We start from the raw sequence: 18,925 nt of genomic DNA, 5'->3' as shown, positions 1-18,925 counted from the left end.
CCTTCAAACATCTTGTTCTACTTTGTAAACATTTTTATTTCAACCTCAACTCTAACCGGACGCCCCTAGACGTGGGGTGCGAGGAGGTGTTTTGCATTTTTTTGGTTCTTAGCTTTTTAAGAGAGCCTCATTTCGCCAGACATCTCATGCGGGGTGAAGTCCACTCGGCCCCCTCCTCTGAGTCTTCGTGTGCACGGAATTCGAGGAGATCCGGTTACTAAGGATATAGAGGGAAAAAAATAAATCCCGTGCCTGCCTTTTTTTTTTAATTGCCTGCTTTTCCCCACCCCCAAATTAAGTTGCTTAGCAAGGGGCAAAGAGCCTCTTTCCTCCCTCCAACAGCACAGCCTTTCGGTTTTTTTGCCCCTGTGGATATTCCATGTAGGAAGCCGAGGCTGGCGAGCTCGACACTCGGGAGTCGCTTTGTGGGGGCCTCTTTTTCGGGAGGCGCCGACGAGAGCAAGCTCGGTCGCCCCCAGGGAAGCGGCGACCGCGTTCCTCCGGGGCGCGCCGGGGCCCCAGAGCCGCGCAGGGCGCGGGCCGCGCGGGGTGGGGCAGCCGGAGCGCAGGCCCCCGAGCCCCGGCAGGAGCCCCCGGGCCCCCGCGCGCGCCTCGGCCTCCGGGAGACTGGCGCATGCCACAGAGCGCCCCTCGGGCCGCCTCCGCTCGTGCCCGGGCCCCTGCTGCTGCTGTTGTCGCCTGCGCCTGCTGCCCCAACTCGGCGCCCGACTTCTTCATGGTGTGCGGAGGTCATGTTCGCTCCTTAGCCGGCAAACGACTTTTCTCCTCGCCTCCTCTCCCCGCATGTTCAGGACCAAACGATCTGCGCTCGTCCGGCGTCTCTGGAGGAGCCGTGCGCCCGGCGGCGAGGACGAGGAGGAGGGCGCGGGGGGAGGCGGCAGCGGCGGAGGAGAGCCGCGGGGGGAAGGGGCGACGGACAGCCGAGCGCATGGGGCTGGCGGCGCGGGCAGGGCTGGCTGCTGCATGGGCAAGGCGGTCAGAGGTGCCAAAGGTCACCACCACCCCCATCCCCCCGCCGCGGGCGCCGGCCCGACCGCGGGCGCCGAGGCGGATCTGAAGGCGCTCACGCACTCGGTGCTTAAGAAACTGAAGGAGCGGCAGCTGGAGCTGTTGCTTCAGGCCGTGGAGTCCCGCGGCGGGACCCGCACCGCGTGCCTCCTGCTGCCCGGCCGCCTGGACTGCAGGCTGGGCCCGGGGGCGCCCGGCGGCCCGCAGCCCGCGCAGCCGCCCTCGGCCTACTCGCTCCCCCTCCTGCTGTGCAAAGTGTTCAGGTGGCCGGATCTCAGGCATTCCTCGGAAGTCAAGAGGCTGTGTTGCTGTGAATCTTACGGGAAGATCAACCCCGAGTTGGTGTGCTGCAACCCCCATCACCTTAGCCGACTCTGCGAACTAGGTAAGAAGTTCTGCGACCACCCTCTCCAGCCTTGCGCGCAGAGCCCCCCTGCTCCGCGTGCTTATGCCGCTACCTCTTCTGGGGGAAAGTGTGCTTTCCGTCCTGGGAGAAGAGTGGAGGAAAAGGCAGAGGAGGGAGAGAATCAGTCCTTGGGGCTTCCCTTCCAGGTTCTTGCCCTGAGGGGGTCTTTGACATTGCATTTGCAAGCCACCTTAACAGACATGCAGGTAGAAGACGGGCACCCCCACTTTTGCACCAATAAGGGGGTGCAGAGAAAAGGGGCGGTCCCGCCTCTCCTGTACCCGGAAAGGCATTGAGGTGTGTGGCTGAGTCGGGTTCCGTCCAAGCCCGCCAAGGAAGGCAAGAACGAGCATTTGTAAAGGCTGCGAGGTCTCCTCTCCTTTAGTAAATAAGGAGAGCTACGACGAGCGCATGGGGCCCGCCATTCGGTCTGGGGTGCTAGGCTGTGTGGGGCAGTGACGGTTGGAAGGCCTCACCTCAACTCTGCCAGTCCCAGGCTGAAAGAGAGCAGACAAAGTGGGGGCTCCCTGATTTTTGCTTTCTTCCCGGAATAGAACATTTTAGACCGACTGTAGACTTGTTTGCCCCAGAGTTTTGGGGACGTTGTTGCCCTTTGCAGTACCAGGGCCTGGGCTGTTCAACTCAGACCCTTCATCCTCCCGGCCTCCTTCTCCCACCGCCCGGTTCACGATGTGGTAGCGTTGCATACGTCCACCCCCGGCAGGCTCACATCCACCCCCACCTCTCAAGTTCATCCGGATACTTTTGGGGCTCCCCTCCCGGGTGGGCTGGGCTAGAGGAAGCCAGTGCCTCCGGCGGAGCGGGATTGCGCCCAGGGGGCGGCGGGGGTGCCCGGAGGACGCCTGGGCGCACGCCCCTGCCCTTGACCCGTGCGGTGCGCGGTCGGGCCGAGCTGGGTCCGGACCGGTGCTTTCCAGGCGGGTTGGTCGAGCGCGGCGGCGGCCGCAGACGTGGAGGAGCGCAGCGCCGCGGCTGGCGCCAGGCGGCCTCTTTTGTTTATCTGACAGCTAAATATCAAGGCAATCACCGCCTCGCGGCCCTGCCTCCAACCCCCACAGCTAAGACAAACAGTTGGGCTCAAAGAATGCCTCTGTTATCATAAGTTTCTATCTCTCTCTCATGGCTCGGCCTTTATTTTCTCTTACTTTTTAAATTCCAGAGTCTCCCCCTCCTCCTTACTCCAGATATCCGATGGATTTTCTCAAACCAACTGGTGAGTAGTTGTTTTTAAAAATATCTCTTCCCTATCCCCCCCTTTCCCGCGCCCCCAGCCTAGACCCAGAGTGTCCAGAATCCCGGGCGGGCAGCGGGCTGGACAGCTTTTTCTATGTGTTTTCTTGGAAGTTCGACAGATTTTTCTCTGAGTTTTGGTTGGAATTGGATTTTGTTTTAAACCAAAGATGTCTCTGAGATGTGCTTTGCATTTTGTCCCTTCATGTGCTTGCACTCCATGACCGAAATTGCCCCAGCCTTAGCAGTGGGAGCTTTGATCCACGCACCCAGGACAGGGGAGCCAAAGAGGCCAGGCTGATGGGAAAGTGTTCATACTTGTCTGGGAGTGCCAGGAGAGGCAGTGGGAAAGAGTGGCTAATGGGTGGAAAGGGAGGACTTACGAGCCATTGAGAGCTGAGGCAACTGAACGCCTAGTAGCTCTTGTTTCCTGCAAGCCACCATTCTCCGGAGTTCTCTGAATTCTTGCTTGGGGTCGTGAAAGTTTTCAGCAGCCTGCCTGTTGCTTTGTTAGGGATGCCAGGGCACAAGCCAGTAGAAGCTGGCTCCAGCCCTGCTGCGGTCCGGTTGTCTGCATTCAACTTTTGGCTGCAAGAGCAGGGCCTCACCCAGTGGATTTAACAGGAGGTGGGGGAGTGGGGGAGGGGCTCAGCAAAAGTGAGCAGCTCAAGAGAAAAGGAGCCCCAGTTTCCAAGATCCCCTTCTGACCCTGAGAGATGCCTTGTCCCAAAGTAGTAAGTAAGCCTTGCAACTTTTGCCGATTTGCTAAAGAATGGTGCTGGCGGGTGGTGGCACTTTTTATTTATTTTTGCCAAAGTTCTGGGAGAAGAAGTGGACGGTTGGGCACCATTTGGCTCCAGGAATTGTACAAGTCCTTCCGCCTCCTGGGTTTTGACTGTTGGGCCTTTCCCCTCCACTAATTAAAAGTTTTGCTGGGGCGTTGTCATAAATTAAATACTTTAATGAACAGTGTAACCGAAGCCCTGTGCTGAGCCTAGCCTCCCAGGACTGCCCCCCCTCCCCTTCAGGTAGAGAGGGTGATCCTGCCTGCCCCACTGCCTGCTAATAATTGGCCTGCAAAACATGTGATGTTTTGCTTTTAGTTTACAAAACAGCAGATAAATGGTCATTAATAAGAAGCTAACCAGATCTCCTTGCGGGAATGCACTCCAGCAACAATGCCCAAGTTCTCATTTCTCAGAGCTTCACTTGACTGAGCTTTTGGGCTTAAATAAGAAGCTGGAGAGGTTTTCAAGAGGTTAGTCCTCCAAGGACCCAGCTCTAGCTCTGCCCTCTTTTTGGTTTTTCCGTCCTTGGACAAATTCAAGAGTTCTCCTTCAGAGAATAATAGAGAAAGAGGTCTCTTGGCTTTGGAATCCCCTCAAGCTATAGACAGGAAGGACCACGCTGTCTCGGGTTTCCTGCAAAGGTAGATGCTGGGCTAAATCTATTAGCAGGATTTCAGCAGTCATTCTGCCAGGCCAGGACCTCATTTTCGGAGAGTAGAGTGATATATTTATTCATTAGCAAGTGTTGACATTAGGTAGCAAAATGTGTGTAAACAGAGAAGCCACAAAGACAGGAATGTGCCATTTCCAGGGGGGGAAACAAGTCCTCCTGTTCAACCAATAGGAAGTGATTAACCTGTCAAGCGGAAACTCAGACAGCTGGTTACTCACCCAAAACATTTTGTTTGAAACAAAAAAAAAAGAGGGGGGGTGCGGGGGGAAGACCCTGTTGTGTAAAGACAGGCCAAGCCCTTGTGAAAGAAATTCTCTGAGGGCAGTCAGGTTGGAGGCTGGAGGAGCTCTGAGAGGGACTGAGAAGCCAAGGCTCCTGTCACCCACTGCCTTTGAGGCTCGGGGCACCAAGACCAGATTCCTAAGTGAGTTATTATCCAGATTTTCACCCCCACCTTGTAGATAGGAGTGCTAATTTGGATTAGCACTGACATTCTAAAGTGCCTAAGCTCTTGGTAAAATGTTTGGTCTTGAGTTACTGGTTGAGAAGAGACTTGGCAGTAGACAGCAGCTAAACTCTTGATCAGTTAGTTGTACAACTGAGCGAGCCCTGTTCTGCCTCTTGGGAAGAGATGATAAGAAGGGGGCTGGCACCTGGTACCTTTCAGCCTTTGGAGGTGCTTGAAAGCTCAAGGTCAGTAGTCCATGGCTAAGCCACCCCACCTCAGCCTTCAGGAGACCCTGCAGCTGGATGCTGTGTGGTCACATTGCACAGGGTCCTCTGGGGAGGAGTGTTAGACACATCTGGGATGCTGGGTACTTGCTATATGGACTCTTGTCTCTCACTGGATCTGATGGTCTGACACCTTTGAAGAGCAACAGGCAGGGGGAGGTATTGGGCGAGTTTTGCTTGCTTGGGTCAAGCTCCCTTAGGTGGCCAGTGTCCGTTGGCAGATTGAGAAGTCTCTGTCCTTGTCTCTTAAATCAGGCCACTCAACTGTTCCAAGCCTTGCTTTAAGTTTGGTGATGAGAGGGTTAGACTCGTTGAGGTATGCATTCATTCACTGATTCAGTTATTCATCAGCCAAGATAATGTTTCCTCTTCTAAGTAAGCCGGGGTTCATTGAGTTCTGGGCTGTGGTAGAGCTGGGACACTTTGAGGCCCCTTGGGTGATGGTGGTGTCACTCCTCTGTCTCAACCGGTGCTTAAGAACCTTGGAACTAACTTGATAGGAATATCCTGGCTCTCTTGGAAGTATTCTCTTCCTCAGAGAAAACTCTGGGACTCTTGTCTCCCTTAAAACGTCACCTTCTGCCTCTTTCTCAGCAGCTCACTCTTCTGCATAGGGCCCTCCCTCTGGGTGGCACAGAAGTTGTACTTGTGTACCAAACTAAATAAAGGTTGATGGCTCCAGTCTATCCAGTGGTGCTGGGTGTCGGGGGGAGACCTGGGTTTCATGAAGATTACAGCCCAGCAGACCCTATGGAGTAAGTCTACTCTGCACACGGGGTCGCCAGAAGCCAGCTGACTCCAGTCAAGGGCTTGGTTGGAGCTGCTAGGAAGAAGGAATGAGTGAAGTGAACGTAGTACCTAATACTTAGCTGTGTTTGGTAATAGTGATGGGGGAGAGCCAGGAATGACTAGAACTTCTGAGTGTCTGCCAGCTTGGGCTTGGGAATGGGGAGATCAAGGCCTAAAGCAGAGACCCTGATTTTTAGACAACTGTTTCTGCAGACTCTGTCTGTGGGTGAGGGATTGAGAGGTGACCCCTTTGACCTTTATAAACCTAGGGTTACCTAGGGTTAGCTGGAGGCCAGTCGGGAAGCTGAAGACTGGCTGCCTACAAGGAAGAGGGCTGGGACGCCAACCTGACCAGGAAGGAAGAGCTGAGGGATAGGAGTTCTGGGGTGTAGCCCAGCTCACTGGGTGGCCCCTTGGGCCAGTCAGCGACGCCTCAGTTTACCTGGCTACATGTTGAACAGGTATACTTTGCTACTTCACAGGGGTGGTAGGGAGGTCTAATTAATGTTTGTAAAGCCCTCTGAGATCAAAGGCGCTGCAGAAGGGCAGAGAACCATTTCATAAAACCGCCTGTGGTTGCCAGCGCGGGGCTGGCGCACCTTTGATGTGAGACGGCTGACACCCTGAATGTGGTCCCTGCTCTGCCCGGAGATGCGGGCTCTTCCTTTGAAACACCTTGCCCCTGGGATTCCACCCGCCAGGGCTCGGAGGGGCGTGGCTGTGGCTAAGTCATCTTGTTTAATATTGGGGTGTCTTCCATTTAGGGATGGCTGGGTGGAGGACAGGGTTAAGAAGCCTATCTCTTGCACATGGTGAGGACCATCAAAGAAGTTTGAGAAAGTGCAGGGTATCCACCTTTAACAAGTAGTTCCATTTCCTGTCTCCCTCCATTGTTTTCTATTTGATGAAGTGTATCCTTTAAAACTGTATATTCCTCTTAGGAATTATACTTTACCCTGATAAAACAAGATTACACAGTCTTCTCTGCCCTGTGCCACCACTCCTCCGCCGTCCCTATCCCTCCTTATATTGTTCAGAAGAGTTCTTAAGAAGTTCCTCCCCCAGTCTGGGAGAGAATTTCTGAGAGTTCCAGTGAGGGAAGAACTGGGATTACAGAGACTCCTGAGAAGTCCAGGGGTTTGTTTGGGACTCCTTTTAAACCACCACCCTCCCTGTAATCAGTAAAAGGAGGCAGCTAAGGCCACTGAAGAACACCAATGGGCCATGAGGTACTGGCCTCAAGGCTGGTCTTTAATTTGGCCCCCACATTGTCCAGTGTACCCAAGTTCCAACAGAAAACTGGTGATACACATTCCAGACACATTCTTGTTGTGTTCTAGGGTGGGTGGACAGGATTCTAGATCCCTGGATTGAGTCATCCTTGAGATTTGCGTACTTTGCTGTACTTAGATTACATCCAACCTAGCATGTTTGCCGCAGAGCTGGGGCACACCTTTCCTGAAGTAGGATTTCTCTGGACTTTATTGGCATTGGCAACAGCGAATGACAAGTTAGTGTGGTTTTGTGTATTTGTATTTCGTGCCTTTACTAATTAGATGTAGCTCGTAGGCTGTGGTTGGTTGGTTGGTTGGTTGGTTAAATCATTCGGAGGGAGGCATGAATGAAGTCAGTTTCTTGAGTGGAATTGAGATGATCTGAATTACCAGTTAGGTCACTGTGTTGAGCACCTGAGGGTGACAAGAAGTTGAAGAGAAGCTTATAGTGTAGCTCGGGCAGATAGGATCTGAATGTGAAAGATCTGTTGTGACAGTAGAACAAAATGCCAAGTGCTGGTGCCAGAAAGATTTTTACAGAAATGGAGGGCAGGGAGCCTCTGGGAAGGCTTCCAGAGATGGGGGGTGGACGAGGCCTCAGAGGAGGGAGAACGCTTTCCCTCCTGGAAATATTCTCTGGTGACCCTGAATGTACAAAATAGAAATGTGATTGAGTTATATATATGCCTTTCGCACCATCCAGGACTTTATGTAGGTGTGTGTTGTGTGTGATTGAGTTGATTTCACCTCATGTCACTGAGAATTGCCCCATAGGATTTCTTGAACTGTGTGGTACAGAGAGCTCCAGGGGCTGGTGGGCTTACAGCCTTTCATTTAGCATCTGAGTGCTTGCTTATCCGTTGCACCACCAAACCTCCTTACACACACCTGTATACCTGGGTGAAAGCCACTGAGCGAGGCCTGAGATGGAAGTAGTTTGCTATATACTTAAACTACGCCAGGCAGCTGAGGGCCAGTCTTAAGAACTGGGAGGTCTATTCACGCAAAGACATTATCTGTGGGAATGACAGCCTGCTGCCTGGTTCAGCCAAGCTCTGCCCATGATTGTTTTCTGGAAAAGCTGTGGGGGAGGAAGACAGCCGCCAGGCTGAGAAAGTAGAGAACCTAAACCCCGCTTTGACCTTGGGAACTACCTGGTTTCCTCAATGGGCCACTTGTAATAAAAAGAGACATTCCAGCCAGTCTGTGATTGAGCCCAACTTGACTAATGATTAACTGGCTGCCTGGAGCCCAGACTGGTGACAAGGTGCTGTGGTCTGTCTTATGATGGGCAGCGAAGCCTGAGAAGACCATTAATAATCAGGGTCCCAGCAGCAAGTCAGCCGCCTGGAATGTGTGGTCACCTTTAATGCTGCCTAGAATGTGCTTCAGAATTAATCTTGGCGTTTTGATTTATTTTTATTTATTTATGCATTTATTTACTCATCTATCTTCTTGAATCCACAGCAGACTGTCCAGATGCTGTGCCTTCCTCCGCTGAAACAGGGGGAACGAATTATCTGGCCCCTGGGGGGCTTTCAGGTAAGACCCTTTTTTCCTGTTTCCTCGACAGTCTTCTGAAGGGAGGCTGGTGGAGTGGAGATGTCTCCCGCCCTCGATGGCTCTAGAATTTGTTTTCACACACCTTGAATTGGATGGACCCTTGGTAACTTGGTGGCCTTCAGCGTGTCCTCCTGCCACGTTTTCTCCACCGAGGCCCTGCTTCTTGGATGAGAGAGCATGGGGGCCAGGTGTGTGCTGCTGTGAAGTGCTTGTCATTGGTATCAGGAAGCTCCTGGCTTGAAGGGCTTCTACTTGGTGACACTGGTGCCCTCATCTCATATGTTTAAACTGTGGGTAGAGGGCCTAGAGGGAGCTGTATCTTCCTTTTGAGGACTTGTGGAAGATAGATCCTAGTCATGAGCTGAAGGTTTAAACTAGATGACTTTTTAATTTCCATGCACATCCATGGCAAGGCTCAGTGGCATTCTGTGGGGACCAGGGTGGCAGGCTCCACTGACAAGAGCTGTAACTGCTCATACCAGGCAGGCGGGGAGTTCAGGGCCCAAGAGGCCATGTATGAGGGCCTGCAATGCCAGTGTGCCTCAGGAGGGTTCTGGGATTGGATGAGGTGGAGGGTACTGAGAGCATCTTTGCTGCTGAAGGACATGAAAGGAGGGAGAGAAACCAGGAGGATTCTGGGATTGGGTGAGAATGGAGGGTATTGAGCATCCTTGCTGCTGACGGACGTGAAAGGAGGGAGAGAAACTTCGAGAAGGAAGCACATTAGAAGGAGAAGTGGGAGGTGGAGAGATCCTTGGTTTTTTCCTAAAGACTGTTTATTTCCACCTGTGCTTTCCTCTCCTCACCTTGATCCCACTGGATTGTCCAAAGATGAGTGGAAGTGCGAGGGATAGTAATCTTTTTTCCTTTTTTCTTCTCATGTCAGATGGGTAGTGTGCCTATGTCGTAACAAGGTTTAGTTGGTGGCACATGTCATATAGAAGTATGAACTCCCAGTCGTCACGTGTATGAACCGGAAAAGGATCTGAGGGATAGTAATCTTTTTTTTTTAAAAAAAAAAATTTTATTTTTGTGTGTGTGAGTGTACCGTCAAATCAGATCTGACTGGTACAGGAGGAGATTGTCCCTCCTTCCCTTGGCAGAGCATCTGGTGGATTCGAACTGTGTGCCTCTGAGATTGTAGTTGCAGCTCCTTGCCACTAGGCCACCAGAGCTCCCCTGGGATAGTAATCTTAAAGAAAAAGGGGGAAAAAGCTTCTTCTCATGAGGTTCTGGTCTTTGGTATTTCTTGCTTTTGGGTGTTGGAATGTAATGATGGCAGCTGAAATGGACACTGTCAGACTGTGGTTAAGGGGACAGTGGTCTTGGGAGTTGACCTGTCTGACTAATCAAGCATTTTTTTGTTGTGTTCATGTGGGGACAGTTCCCTCCCAGGCTCCTCTGCAGGAATTAAGCTTGCTGAGATGTCTTTAGGGAGAGAACATTGTTTGTTTTCATTTCAGTGTGGCATATACTCCGGCTGTTATCTCAGGTTATTGTTGACTCAGACCTTCTGATGTGAACTGAGGGAGGTGGGGGGAAGAGACCTGGGAGGTGGGGGTGAGAGGAGGAGTGGTCCCTGTCGGAGGGTGAATGGGGTCACTCTCTGTGGGTGCATGGCATCTTTTCTGCGAAGGCTGAGTGTGGTTCTGAAGGAGCCAGGGCCAAGGAGAGGAAAGGCAGGCTAACACAGTCAGGATGTTCTTAGAGGGCTGTATTTTTAAAATCCTGAGTGTGCTGGGAGGAGTCCCAGCTTCTCTGAACCACATGAAATAAGCAAGGGAAGTGGTAGCTTTTGAAAGGGGGCTTTTTTTCGGGGAGGTTTGTCTTCTTGATAACATCTTGTCTGTCTCCTCTGGCTGGAGGAAATGACGAACCTGGCCACAGTGACTCCTTTTCACATACCGTCCCCAAGAGCTAAAGTGGGGGGGGGGGGGTGGAGGGAAGGGAGAGGTGAGGTGTGTGGACACGCAGCCCCTCCTGACAAGGATGGGCTTTCTGTTCCCAAAATCTTTTCTAGAGAAAAGCTAGAGGTAGTCCCTTCCCCTCTACCCTCAGGTAATTGCAGCCATTTAGATTAATGAGGGGCCACTAGGAAGGGGTGGTGTGTGTCTGTGAGCATCTCGTGGTTCAACAAAACTGCACAGAAAAAGAGGGGAAGAAAAAAAAAGAAAAAAAAACCCAGCCGCCTCCACATGAAAGAGCATTTGTTTTGAATTTTAGCTCTTGATTTACTAATTCCCAGGGCTTCAAAGTTGGAGCTCGCTCTTCTTTCCGTTTGGAACTGGAGCTGCGGATTAATGACATGCCGAGTGGGGACATGGCAGAAACTGTTAGTTGGGGTGGAAGTGGAGGGGTTACAGGGGCTGGGCGGGCAGGGGCTCTGCACCGAGGAGACCTAGGTCCCCGGGTCTGCACCCTTTGTTCTGAGGGGTTTGGTGGCATGGGTCCAGCGCACAGGGTTTTGCAAACAGAGCCCAGACCGCCACCTCCTTTCCAGAAGTTGATCTTTCTGGGGGAGGGAGGGAGGCAGGCAGGGCGTGTCCGCTTTGAGAGGATGAGGCCAGTGGCCCCAGAGAGGGTTGGGGTGGCTGAAGGAGGCCGGGCAGGCTAAAGGAAGGGGTGAGCAGAGCAAGAGGGTGGGAGCTGGGCTGCCTTGCAGGGGGGCAAGGGGGCCTCAAAGTGGGGCGCAGGGAACAGGCCCGCAGGGTTCCTCCTCTCCCCCCTTGAAATAACTGATCTGAGTGTCTCTTTCACAGGCCCCGTGTGCCGCTTCCTTCCTGTCCTGCTCTGGCTCTAGCCGCCTCATGAATGGGGCTCAGTTTAGGGTGGGAGGAAGGTCGGCGGCAGCGGAGCCAGGCCTTAATTCTTTTGGCAAAGGAAAAAGGGGAGGGAGAGAAGGCGAATGTGAAAATGTGGTGGCTGCGAATGCCCCTCCAGAGATGCTGGGGGACTCCAGGGCTGGCCTTGAAGGGGGCAGGGAGGGCGCGCCTGTGCCCCGAGCAGCCCCCCCTAGAGCGGCTGGGATGGCAACCTCAAGGCAGCCCCCTCCTCGGGCTTGTCTGGCCACACCCCGTCCCTACTTGGTTCCCCGGATGGGAAGACGTTTTTAGAAGGCAGGGATTTGGTTCCAGGAGATTGTACTTGCGTTTCTGACAGCCGGCTTTCGGAGACAGATGGATGGCTCGGTCTCGGCGAGTGCACGTGTGTGCGCTGGTGCGCCTGAGCGCGTGGGTGCGCGTGCCCAGACAGACAGATAGACAGTGCGCAGGCACGCAGTCACGCAGGTGCCACAGCAGGCTCACAGAGGGCGTCCTTTTCGAGGTGATGTCAGAGCAGCCCCCTGGAGGAGGTAGAAGACTTTAGGGGCAGAGGGTGAAATGAGTGGGTTGGATCTGGACTGCCTCTGGCTGTCTTTGGAAAGCCTTGAAACAGGGTCCTTCCTGGGGATAGGCTGGACACAAGTGTCATGGCCCCCACTGAGAAGTCTGCCTTGTGGGAAGCTTCTGGGATTTGGGCCCTGGTGGGAGTAGAATGGATTTCTCTGTATCATTGATTAGATGAAGAGCTATCCCCTTTGCTTCATCCATGGGGGGGGGTCCTCTGCTTTCCTCGTTTTGGTGAGTTGAAAGGCCATCCCCACCCTTAAGAGTTCTAAATTATTTGGCTGCATATTGTGTGCCAGCCAGGAGCTGGCTGGGCAAGAGTGAAGGCCAGCAGCCACTTGCCATTATTTAAACATCAAAAGACTCACCAGCTCGGAATTCAAAGAGGGACTAGGGCGGCAGTGGGACCTAAGTACGTACCGACATCTCAGGGGTTTGAGGAAACCTCAATTCTTGGACTATGTTTGAAGTGACATTGTCCCACCACACCACGTTGGCAGATTCCACTCTGGCTTCTGTCTGGGTTCTCAGGTCTGGGTGTTGGGTGTGGCCTTCGTCACCATCCACTCCAGGAATGTCCTTCCGATTCCTGCTGGCATCAGTGTTAGCTCAGAAGGGAGCCGTCAAAAATACCTCTCTTCCTTCTCAGAGTATGTGGGTCCTGGCTCAGTCCACAGTTAATTTGGGCTCAAACCAAACAGCTTGGGGAAGATTGTTCCATCCTGTTTTAAGGAATGTCACTCAGTGGTATGTTTACAGTTACTTATGGTCTGGCTTGGGTGCTTGATAGTGTCAGTGACCAGGGAGCCTGGGCCTGGGCATCTGTTGTGTCTGTGGGTCCATTGAGACCCCTTCTGCCAGAGGGTTGGCAGTTCATCCACAGGCTAGGGAGACCACATGGCGGACCTGTAGGGGAGCTCCTCACCATCCTGCTCCATCCCTAAGGCCACTGTGACAGCCTCCACCTCACTGTATATCCCAGCGTCATGACTCGGGGCTAAGGCCTGCTCACCTGGAGCACACCCACTGCCTGGTGAGGACCAGCCAGGCACAGCAGCTCAGGCTGTGTGCCCGCCTCATGTGCAGTGCCCCAGGTCATGAACTCACCTGGAGAAAGGCTGACTGGAAAGAATGAGGTAGTCGGGTAGGGGTTAGACCCAGGGTGACAGCATTGGAGCCAATTGGGGCTGCTCTGCCGGCCAGACTAGCTGGGTTGCTGCCTCGCTCACTGTCAGTGGGGCGGAACCGACCTGCCAGCCAGGGCGTGGAGGCACCTGAAGGCCAGGCGCCTCTTGGCTGCACACTAGCACTCTAGCCCCATTAGCGCGCGTGCGCGCACACACACACACACACACACACACACACACACACACACTCTCTCTCTCTCTCACACACACACACACACACACACACACTCTCTCTCTCTCTCACACACACACACACACACACACACACACACACACACACACACACACTCTCTCTCTCTCTCTCACACACACACACACACACACACACATACGTCTTTCTAAACAGCCCCATTTCCCATCTCTACACACACGTACAAATGTCTTTCTAAGCGGAATCAGTCTGGGATACCTGTAGACAAATGCCATCATCTCTGATGAGCCCTGAGCCAGTGACTGGGGAGGACCTGCCAGACAATTTGTGATCATGTTTGGCTTTCTCCATCCTTGTGGCCATTGCACTGGCATCATACTCTTTATGACTACATGACTACTTGCATCACTTGTCCAGACTGTGAAGCTGGAACTCACAAAGGTGAGTTCTTTACATGATCGGAGAAAAGAAAAACCCAACTAGCAACATGGGTGTAGGGTAGCGTTCCCAGACTCCCCTGCACAGTGGAATCACTGCCCGTCACTTCCCAACACTTAAACTGACTGCTCTTGAGCCAAAGCCAACCCTGTAGGGTGGAACTGCCCCAGGGTTTGTAACATCTTTATAGATGCAGGCTGCCATAGTTTCCTCCCAAGGTGCGGCTGGTGGATTTGAACCACTGACATTTCTCAGAGCAGCCAAGCTCTTAGCCATGGTGCCCGCAGAACTTTTTTTTAGAATCACTTGAGACCTTGTAAGTCATGAGTGGCCGGCAGCGGGCCCAGGGGATTACACAGTGCACAGGTTTGGGACTTGCTGTTGTGGGCATAGAGGAGTCTGTTCCACCCGGACTGGATCTCACTCTCTCAGTGGCTGTGCAGGGTCTACCTGGAACAAGATCGAACACCTTTCTTACTGCACCGCTTCTGAAATGAAGACTTTGTCTGGAGGACAGAGTATTTGAGAGGCTGTGATCTCTCTGCACCCTCTTCGATTTTATTTTATTGTTTCGTTTTATAGTGGACCGACCCCCCCGTGGTATGGGGTTTCCTTTTGGGGTGATGACAGCCTCCTGGATCTAGATAGTGATGTCATGTGTATGGATGGCATTGTGAGTGAACTAGGTGGACATGGTAATGCACCAGTGGTCAGTTATGAGCTTCTTCTCACAAGTTGTTTTAAAAAGTGAAGTAGTTACTCAGTGCATGCAAATATCTGAATTCTCCATAAAAAAAGAGTGACCGAGGAGAAGAGAAGGACACTAGAAAGACAAGATGTCTTTGTGGGTGGGTGCCTGAGATCTGTTGACCCCTCAAGCTCTGGGGTCTATCTGTGGGTCTGGGGGCTTTTACCTAGAGGTAAAGATTGTGCTTATCACAATCTTGATTTTGGATAAAAAGCCTTCTCTTTCCCCTGTGGGCTACAGAGACAAGAGGAAATGAATGCCCTCGCTCTCGGCCTGACCCTGTGCTGGGGGAATTGAGTGTGCTTGAGCCCTCTCAGTCCAGTTACTGTTTCATCCCTGGACTCAGGTCAGTCCCGTGACTGTGGTCAACTCAGGCTGTGGCCAGGACTGCCTCCCGAAATTGGGGGGCCGCCCTGTGCCCTGCTGGGTGCTGTCAACCCTCCCACTGGCCCTTCAGGCCACCGCTGCCAGAAACCCCTGGACGCCAAGCCGTCTTCTCTGCGGTCAGAGGGCTGCAGAGGTGGCGTGGGAGCGCGCCCTGGAGTGCCGTCTCTTTGCTGGAGCTGGTGAGAGGATACTGTACCGCGGCCACTGGGAGGTCACCGCTGGCGGTACCATCTTTCCCGCTCAGTATTGAATGGCCGGCCCAGAGGCTGGCTGCGTGCCTACTGTCACAGAGAGGCTTCCTTCCCCGGCTATTTTCAGCAGGGAGATATTATTAACTGCTGAGACACAGTTCTCAATTTAGTGGTTAACACACCACGAAAGCAACCTGCACTGTGTACTCAACAACTCCCCTGATCACATGGGCTCCTTGGGGGCTCCGCCGGCCCCCGGCCCTTGCCTTCCTCCTTCCGTGGGCTCCTCGGGTATCTGGGTCCTTCACCCAGTTCCTGTGGAAATGGTCTGGAGATTGCAGTATCTGTCGTCAAGAGAGGAGGCCATCTTCTCCAACTCTTTTGGTTTTTTTTTTTTTTAACCATAGGAAAGGTCAGTATTTCTACTTGAAGAATTAAAGATTTGGTGAAAGAAGAGGAGGGGATCTGGGGGTGGGGGGGGGGAAGACCTTTCTGTGGAGTTGAGGACAGTCCTTTTAAACAGGGTGATAACTTTCACCTTGTAAGTTAACAGGAAACATTGGGACAAGACAGGAAATTGCATCATTCCTTTTATGAGACGAACTCTAGAGGGAAAAAAAAGCTGTTCATGAAAGGTGGTGCTTGAGGGGAGGGTAGCCCCTGGGCTTTTTGTTTTGTTTTGTTTTGGTTTGGGTTTTTTCCTCCTTCCTCCCTTCCACTCCCACGAGAACTTTCAGGCCATTTTCTTTAAGAAAGAGGCTGTTTGAGAACTTTATGTTATTTTTATTATTTAAAAAAATATTTTACCAGAAGGGTCACCTTCAGTTGAAATGCTAACTGCAGCCTTATTTCCCAGTTTACTAAAGAGTCTTTCATGACTTTTTCAGCTTCCTTCCCCAAATGGTGAGGCCAAGCAGTTCTTGGCTGGGAGCTAATTTTGGTTTGGCTCTAAAGCCCTCAACACTGAGCCCCACCCAGCGTCATTAGCTTAGTTTTACCTTGGAAAAAAAATAAGCCAACAACAACAAAAAATTTACTCTTTTTTGGGGGGGAGGAGGGGAGCAGTAGTGATGGAAGGTAGGAACTTACTGGAGCGCCTAGCCTTTTCACCCCAGCACTGGTCTTCCTTAATGTCCATGGCTCATGCAGGCTTGTTGTGGGCTTGAACTCAGGCCTGTCTTTGTTTGCCAACCACTGACATTGCCTCAGGAGTTTAACTTTCCACAGCACTGGTGAGGAGGGTGAGGAGGAAACAGGCCTTCCCGGGCTGGCCCAGCTGTGTTCTAGCTTAGACTGCAGTTAGTCCCATAATCGCTCTGCCCCAGGAGGACAGGGCCACAGAAGCCCACCAGACACCCAGCAGGTTTTCTCAGAAACAAGGCTGGCTACAGCCATGTGAGGAAGAAGGTGTTGCTGTCCTGATGTGTCAGCACCACTTGTATTTACTCACCTGGATTTCTCAGTCCCCTCTCTGGTGATGTCACAGACCTGTGTTCTTCGGGCAAGGGGCAGGGCCTAGTGCTGCCACGGTGCCCTCTCTAGCATGAGGCCCAGAAAGAGAGAGGCTTGTGTGTGGCTTGCTGGTTCCCCACTCAGTCCACCCCCTCCCCATTGGCCTTTTTCCCCTAGCGTGCTTTGTTTTGTTTTCATAACACAACAAGAGCCCTGGGGTGTGTAAAAGCATTGTTGAACACTTGGTGAGGGTAACTTGTCCAAACAGAGCAGGACGCCAGAGCAGAACGCTGTGGGCAGGTGGTGTGCCACAGAGGTTGTTGAGCTGGCGCCTGGCAGGGGAACACCTCTCGGGATCCCTGGTGACTGGGGCAGAAACACCCAAGAGGCCTCTGCCCTCCCACCTCACCAGGGTGCCCCGCACAAGAACTTAGCCTTTCTAGATGAACCCCTGCCTGGGCAGAGATGCCCCCCTCCCCGTTTGCTCATCCTCTACTACATGGCAAACTGACAGACACAAACCATGTCAACTTAACCCAGTAAGCAAGGACTTAACTTGTACTTACTAAAAATCTGTAGTGAACAATTTCACATTTTTTCCACCACATCAAGGATTCTGCTTCAAGATATGGCAGACTTCTGTCCCTCTTCCCAATCTCACAACACCTTCTTATGGAATCCAAAGTCTTATTTGCAAACCTCTGATCCCTGAGAGGACTGTAGTACCCAGAAAGCACAAAGAAGCCTGTGCTTACCTTATTGGGTGATCTCCCTCGCAGGCCCAGTGCATTGGTAAAAATGGTTGTGCTTACTTGATGTCACACACTTTTATTGAGCACCTACTATATGCCAGATCCCGTGTGAGGATGCAGTAGATGTAAGGGCTTGTGTCTGCTGGTGGCTCAGAGGAGGGAGCTGTGCAGGAAGGAGTTGGCCTCAACTCGACTTAGGATCAGGCTGGGAGGAGTTACAGAGCTAAGTCCTCTACAGACCCAGTTTAGAGGAGTGGGCAGTGGTGTGGCACTCACTGCCACAGAGATACAGTGGTGGACATCTCGGGTGGTTGAGCACACAGTCAGGCAGATCCCCTGTTGCTTTTTTGATTGTATGGATTAATGAGAGAGAAAAGCACACTTTTCTACAGCTCGTTTGTTGATGGGGAAATAGCCCACAGCAATAGATGGCCAGACCTGCTACTCACTTAAACCTGGGAGCACAGAGCTGGAGGAAGGGCAGGACCAGGGTGCAGGCTCCCCAGTGGACCACAGCCAGGATCCTACGGAACCTTGGAAGGTTCCCAAGCACAGCGAGTAGGGAGGTGGGACCATTTAAAAACTCAAGAGTTTTGACTTTGTAACTTTTTTTAAATTTTATTTAAATTTTTGTGTGAGTGTACCGTCAAATCAGATCTGACTGGTACAGGAGGAGATTGCCCCTCCTTCCCCGGCAGAGCATCTGGTGGATTCGAACCATGTGCCTCTGGGATTGTAGTTGCAGCTCCTTGCCACTAGGCCACCAGAGCTCCCCTTGACTTTGTAACTTTTGAAGACCATCTGGGGATAAAACTTATGGCCTTTTATTTTTATTTTTAAATTTTATTTTTTGTGCATGTGCCGTCAAATCAGATCTGACTGGTACAGGAAGAGATTGCCCCTCCTTCTCCAGCGAAGCATCTGATGGATTTGAACCGCACACCTCTGGGATTGCAGTGCAGCTTCTTGCCACTAGGCCACCGGAGCTCCCTTATTTTATTTTTTTAATTTTTATTTGTGTGTACCATCAAATTGGATCTGACTGGTACAGGAGGAGATCGCCCCTCTTTCTCCAGCACAGCATCTGGTGGATTCAAACCACATACCTCTGGGATTGCATTGCAACTTCTTCCCACTAGGCCACCAGGGCCTTTTATTTTGTACATCTCAATGTTCAAGACTGTTTCTGAAGTGTCAGCCTCATGTGTGAGGCCCTGGCTCACTCAGTGCGGGATTGACATGAAGTAATCTAATAGGCTGCTTTTTGGTGGCCTAGTGGGTATTCGATTGTGCTGTCAACCCAAGGGTCGGTGGTTCAGATTCACCAGCTGCTTGGCAGGAGGAAGACAGGCAGTCTTCCTCCAGTGCTCCTCAGAACCTCTGAAAACTTACTGGTGAGACGGTCAGCTAAGACTCTTGTTTTGATAACAGTGAGATAGGTAGATAATCTTACATGTAAGCATAAATGTGCTTCATTTATCCTACCCCATCGGTGCCCCGATGCCCACTGGTGACTCTAGCTAGCATTTTGGGCTCCCTGGGCTAAACCTCTCGCTCCTTTAGTCTTGGGTATTGATATAGGACAGAAGGGGAAGAACAGGTCCCACTTCCAAATCCATTCTTATATAGCTCGGAGTTGCTGTCTTTCAGGGAGAAAGCAGCTGGGGCCGCCAGAACAGTGACTTCCGGCCATGGGGTGTGTTCACTTTGTGTTGCCCTTTTGCAGAT

The 18,925-nt window shown here is 52.2% G+C and overlaps 1 protein-coding gene across 3 annotated transcripts in view; it reads left to right on the top strand.

The window, feature by feature from the left end:
• Nucleotides 1-526: 526 nt before the first annotated feature.
• Nucleotides 527-18,925, top strand: part of SMAD7 (SMAD family member 7) — a 30,406-nt gene continuing 12,007 nt past the window's right edge. The window contains exons 1-4 of one of the 3 annotated variants that reach the window (XM_006891703.1): nucleotides 805-1,414; nucleotides 2,239-2,241; nucleotides 2,616-2,669; nucleotides 8,410-8,484. In XM_006891703.1, the coding sequence (XP_006891765.1) occupies nucleotides 805-1,414; nucleotides 2,239-2,241; nucleotides 2,616-2,669; nucleotides 8,410-8,484 (742 nt within the window). Of the gene's footprint in view, nucleotides 1,415-2,238; nucleotides 2,242-2,615; nucleotides 2,670-8,409; nucleotides 8,485-18,925 lie in introns of all 3 variants that reach the window. The other 2 variants (XM_006891702.1, XM_006891701.1) reach the window with 2 other exon arrangements.

This window comes from Elephantulus edwardii, unplaced genomic scaffold (assembly GCF_000299155.1).
Source record: "Elephantulus edwardii isolate Elephantulus edwardi_28Jun2011 unplaced genomic scaffold, EleEdw1.0 scaffold00103, whole genome shotgun sequence".
Lineage (NCBI taxonomy): Eukaryota > Metazoa > Chordata > Mammalia > Macroscelidea > Macroscelididae > Elephantulus > Elephantulus edwardii.
The sequence above is the reverse complement of the archived record's forward strand: the minus strand, read 5'-3'. Positions and strand labels throughout refer to the sequence as shown.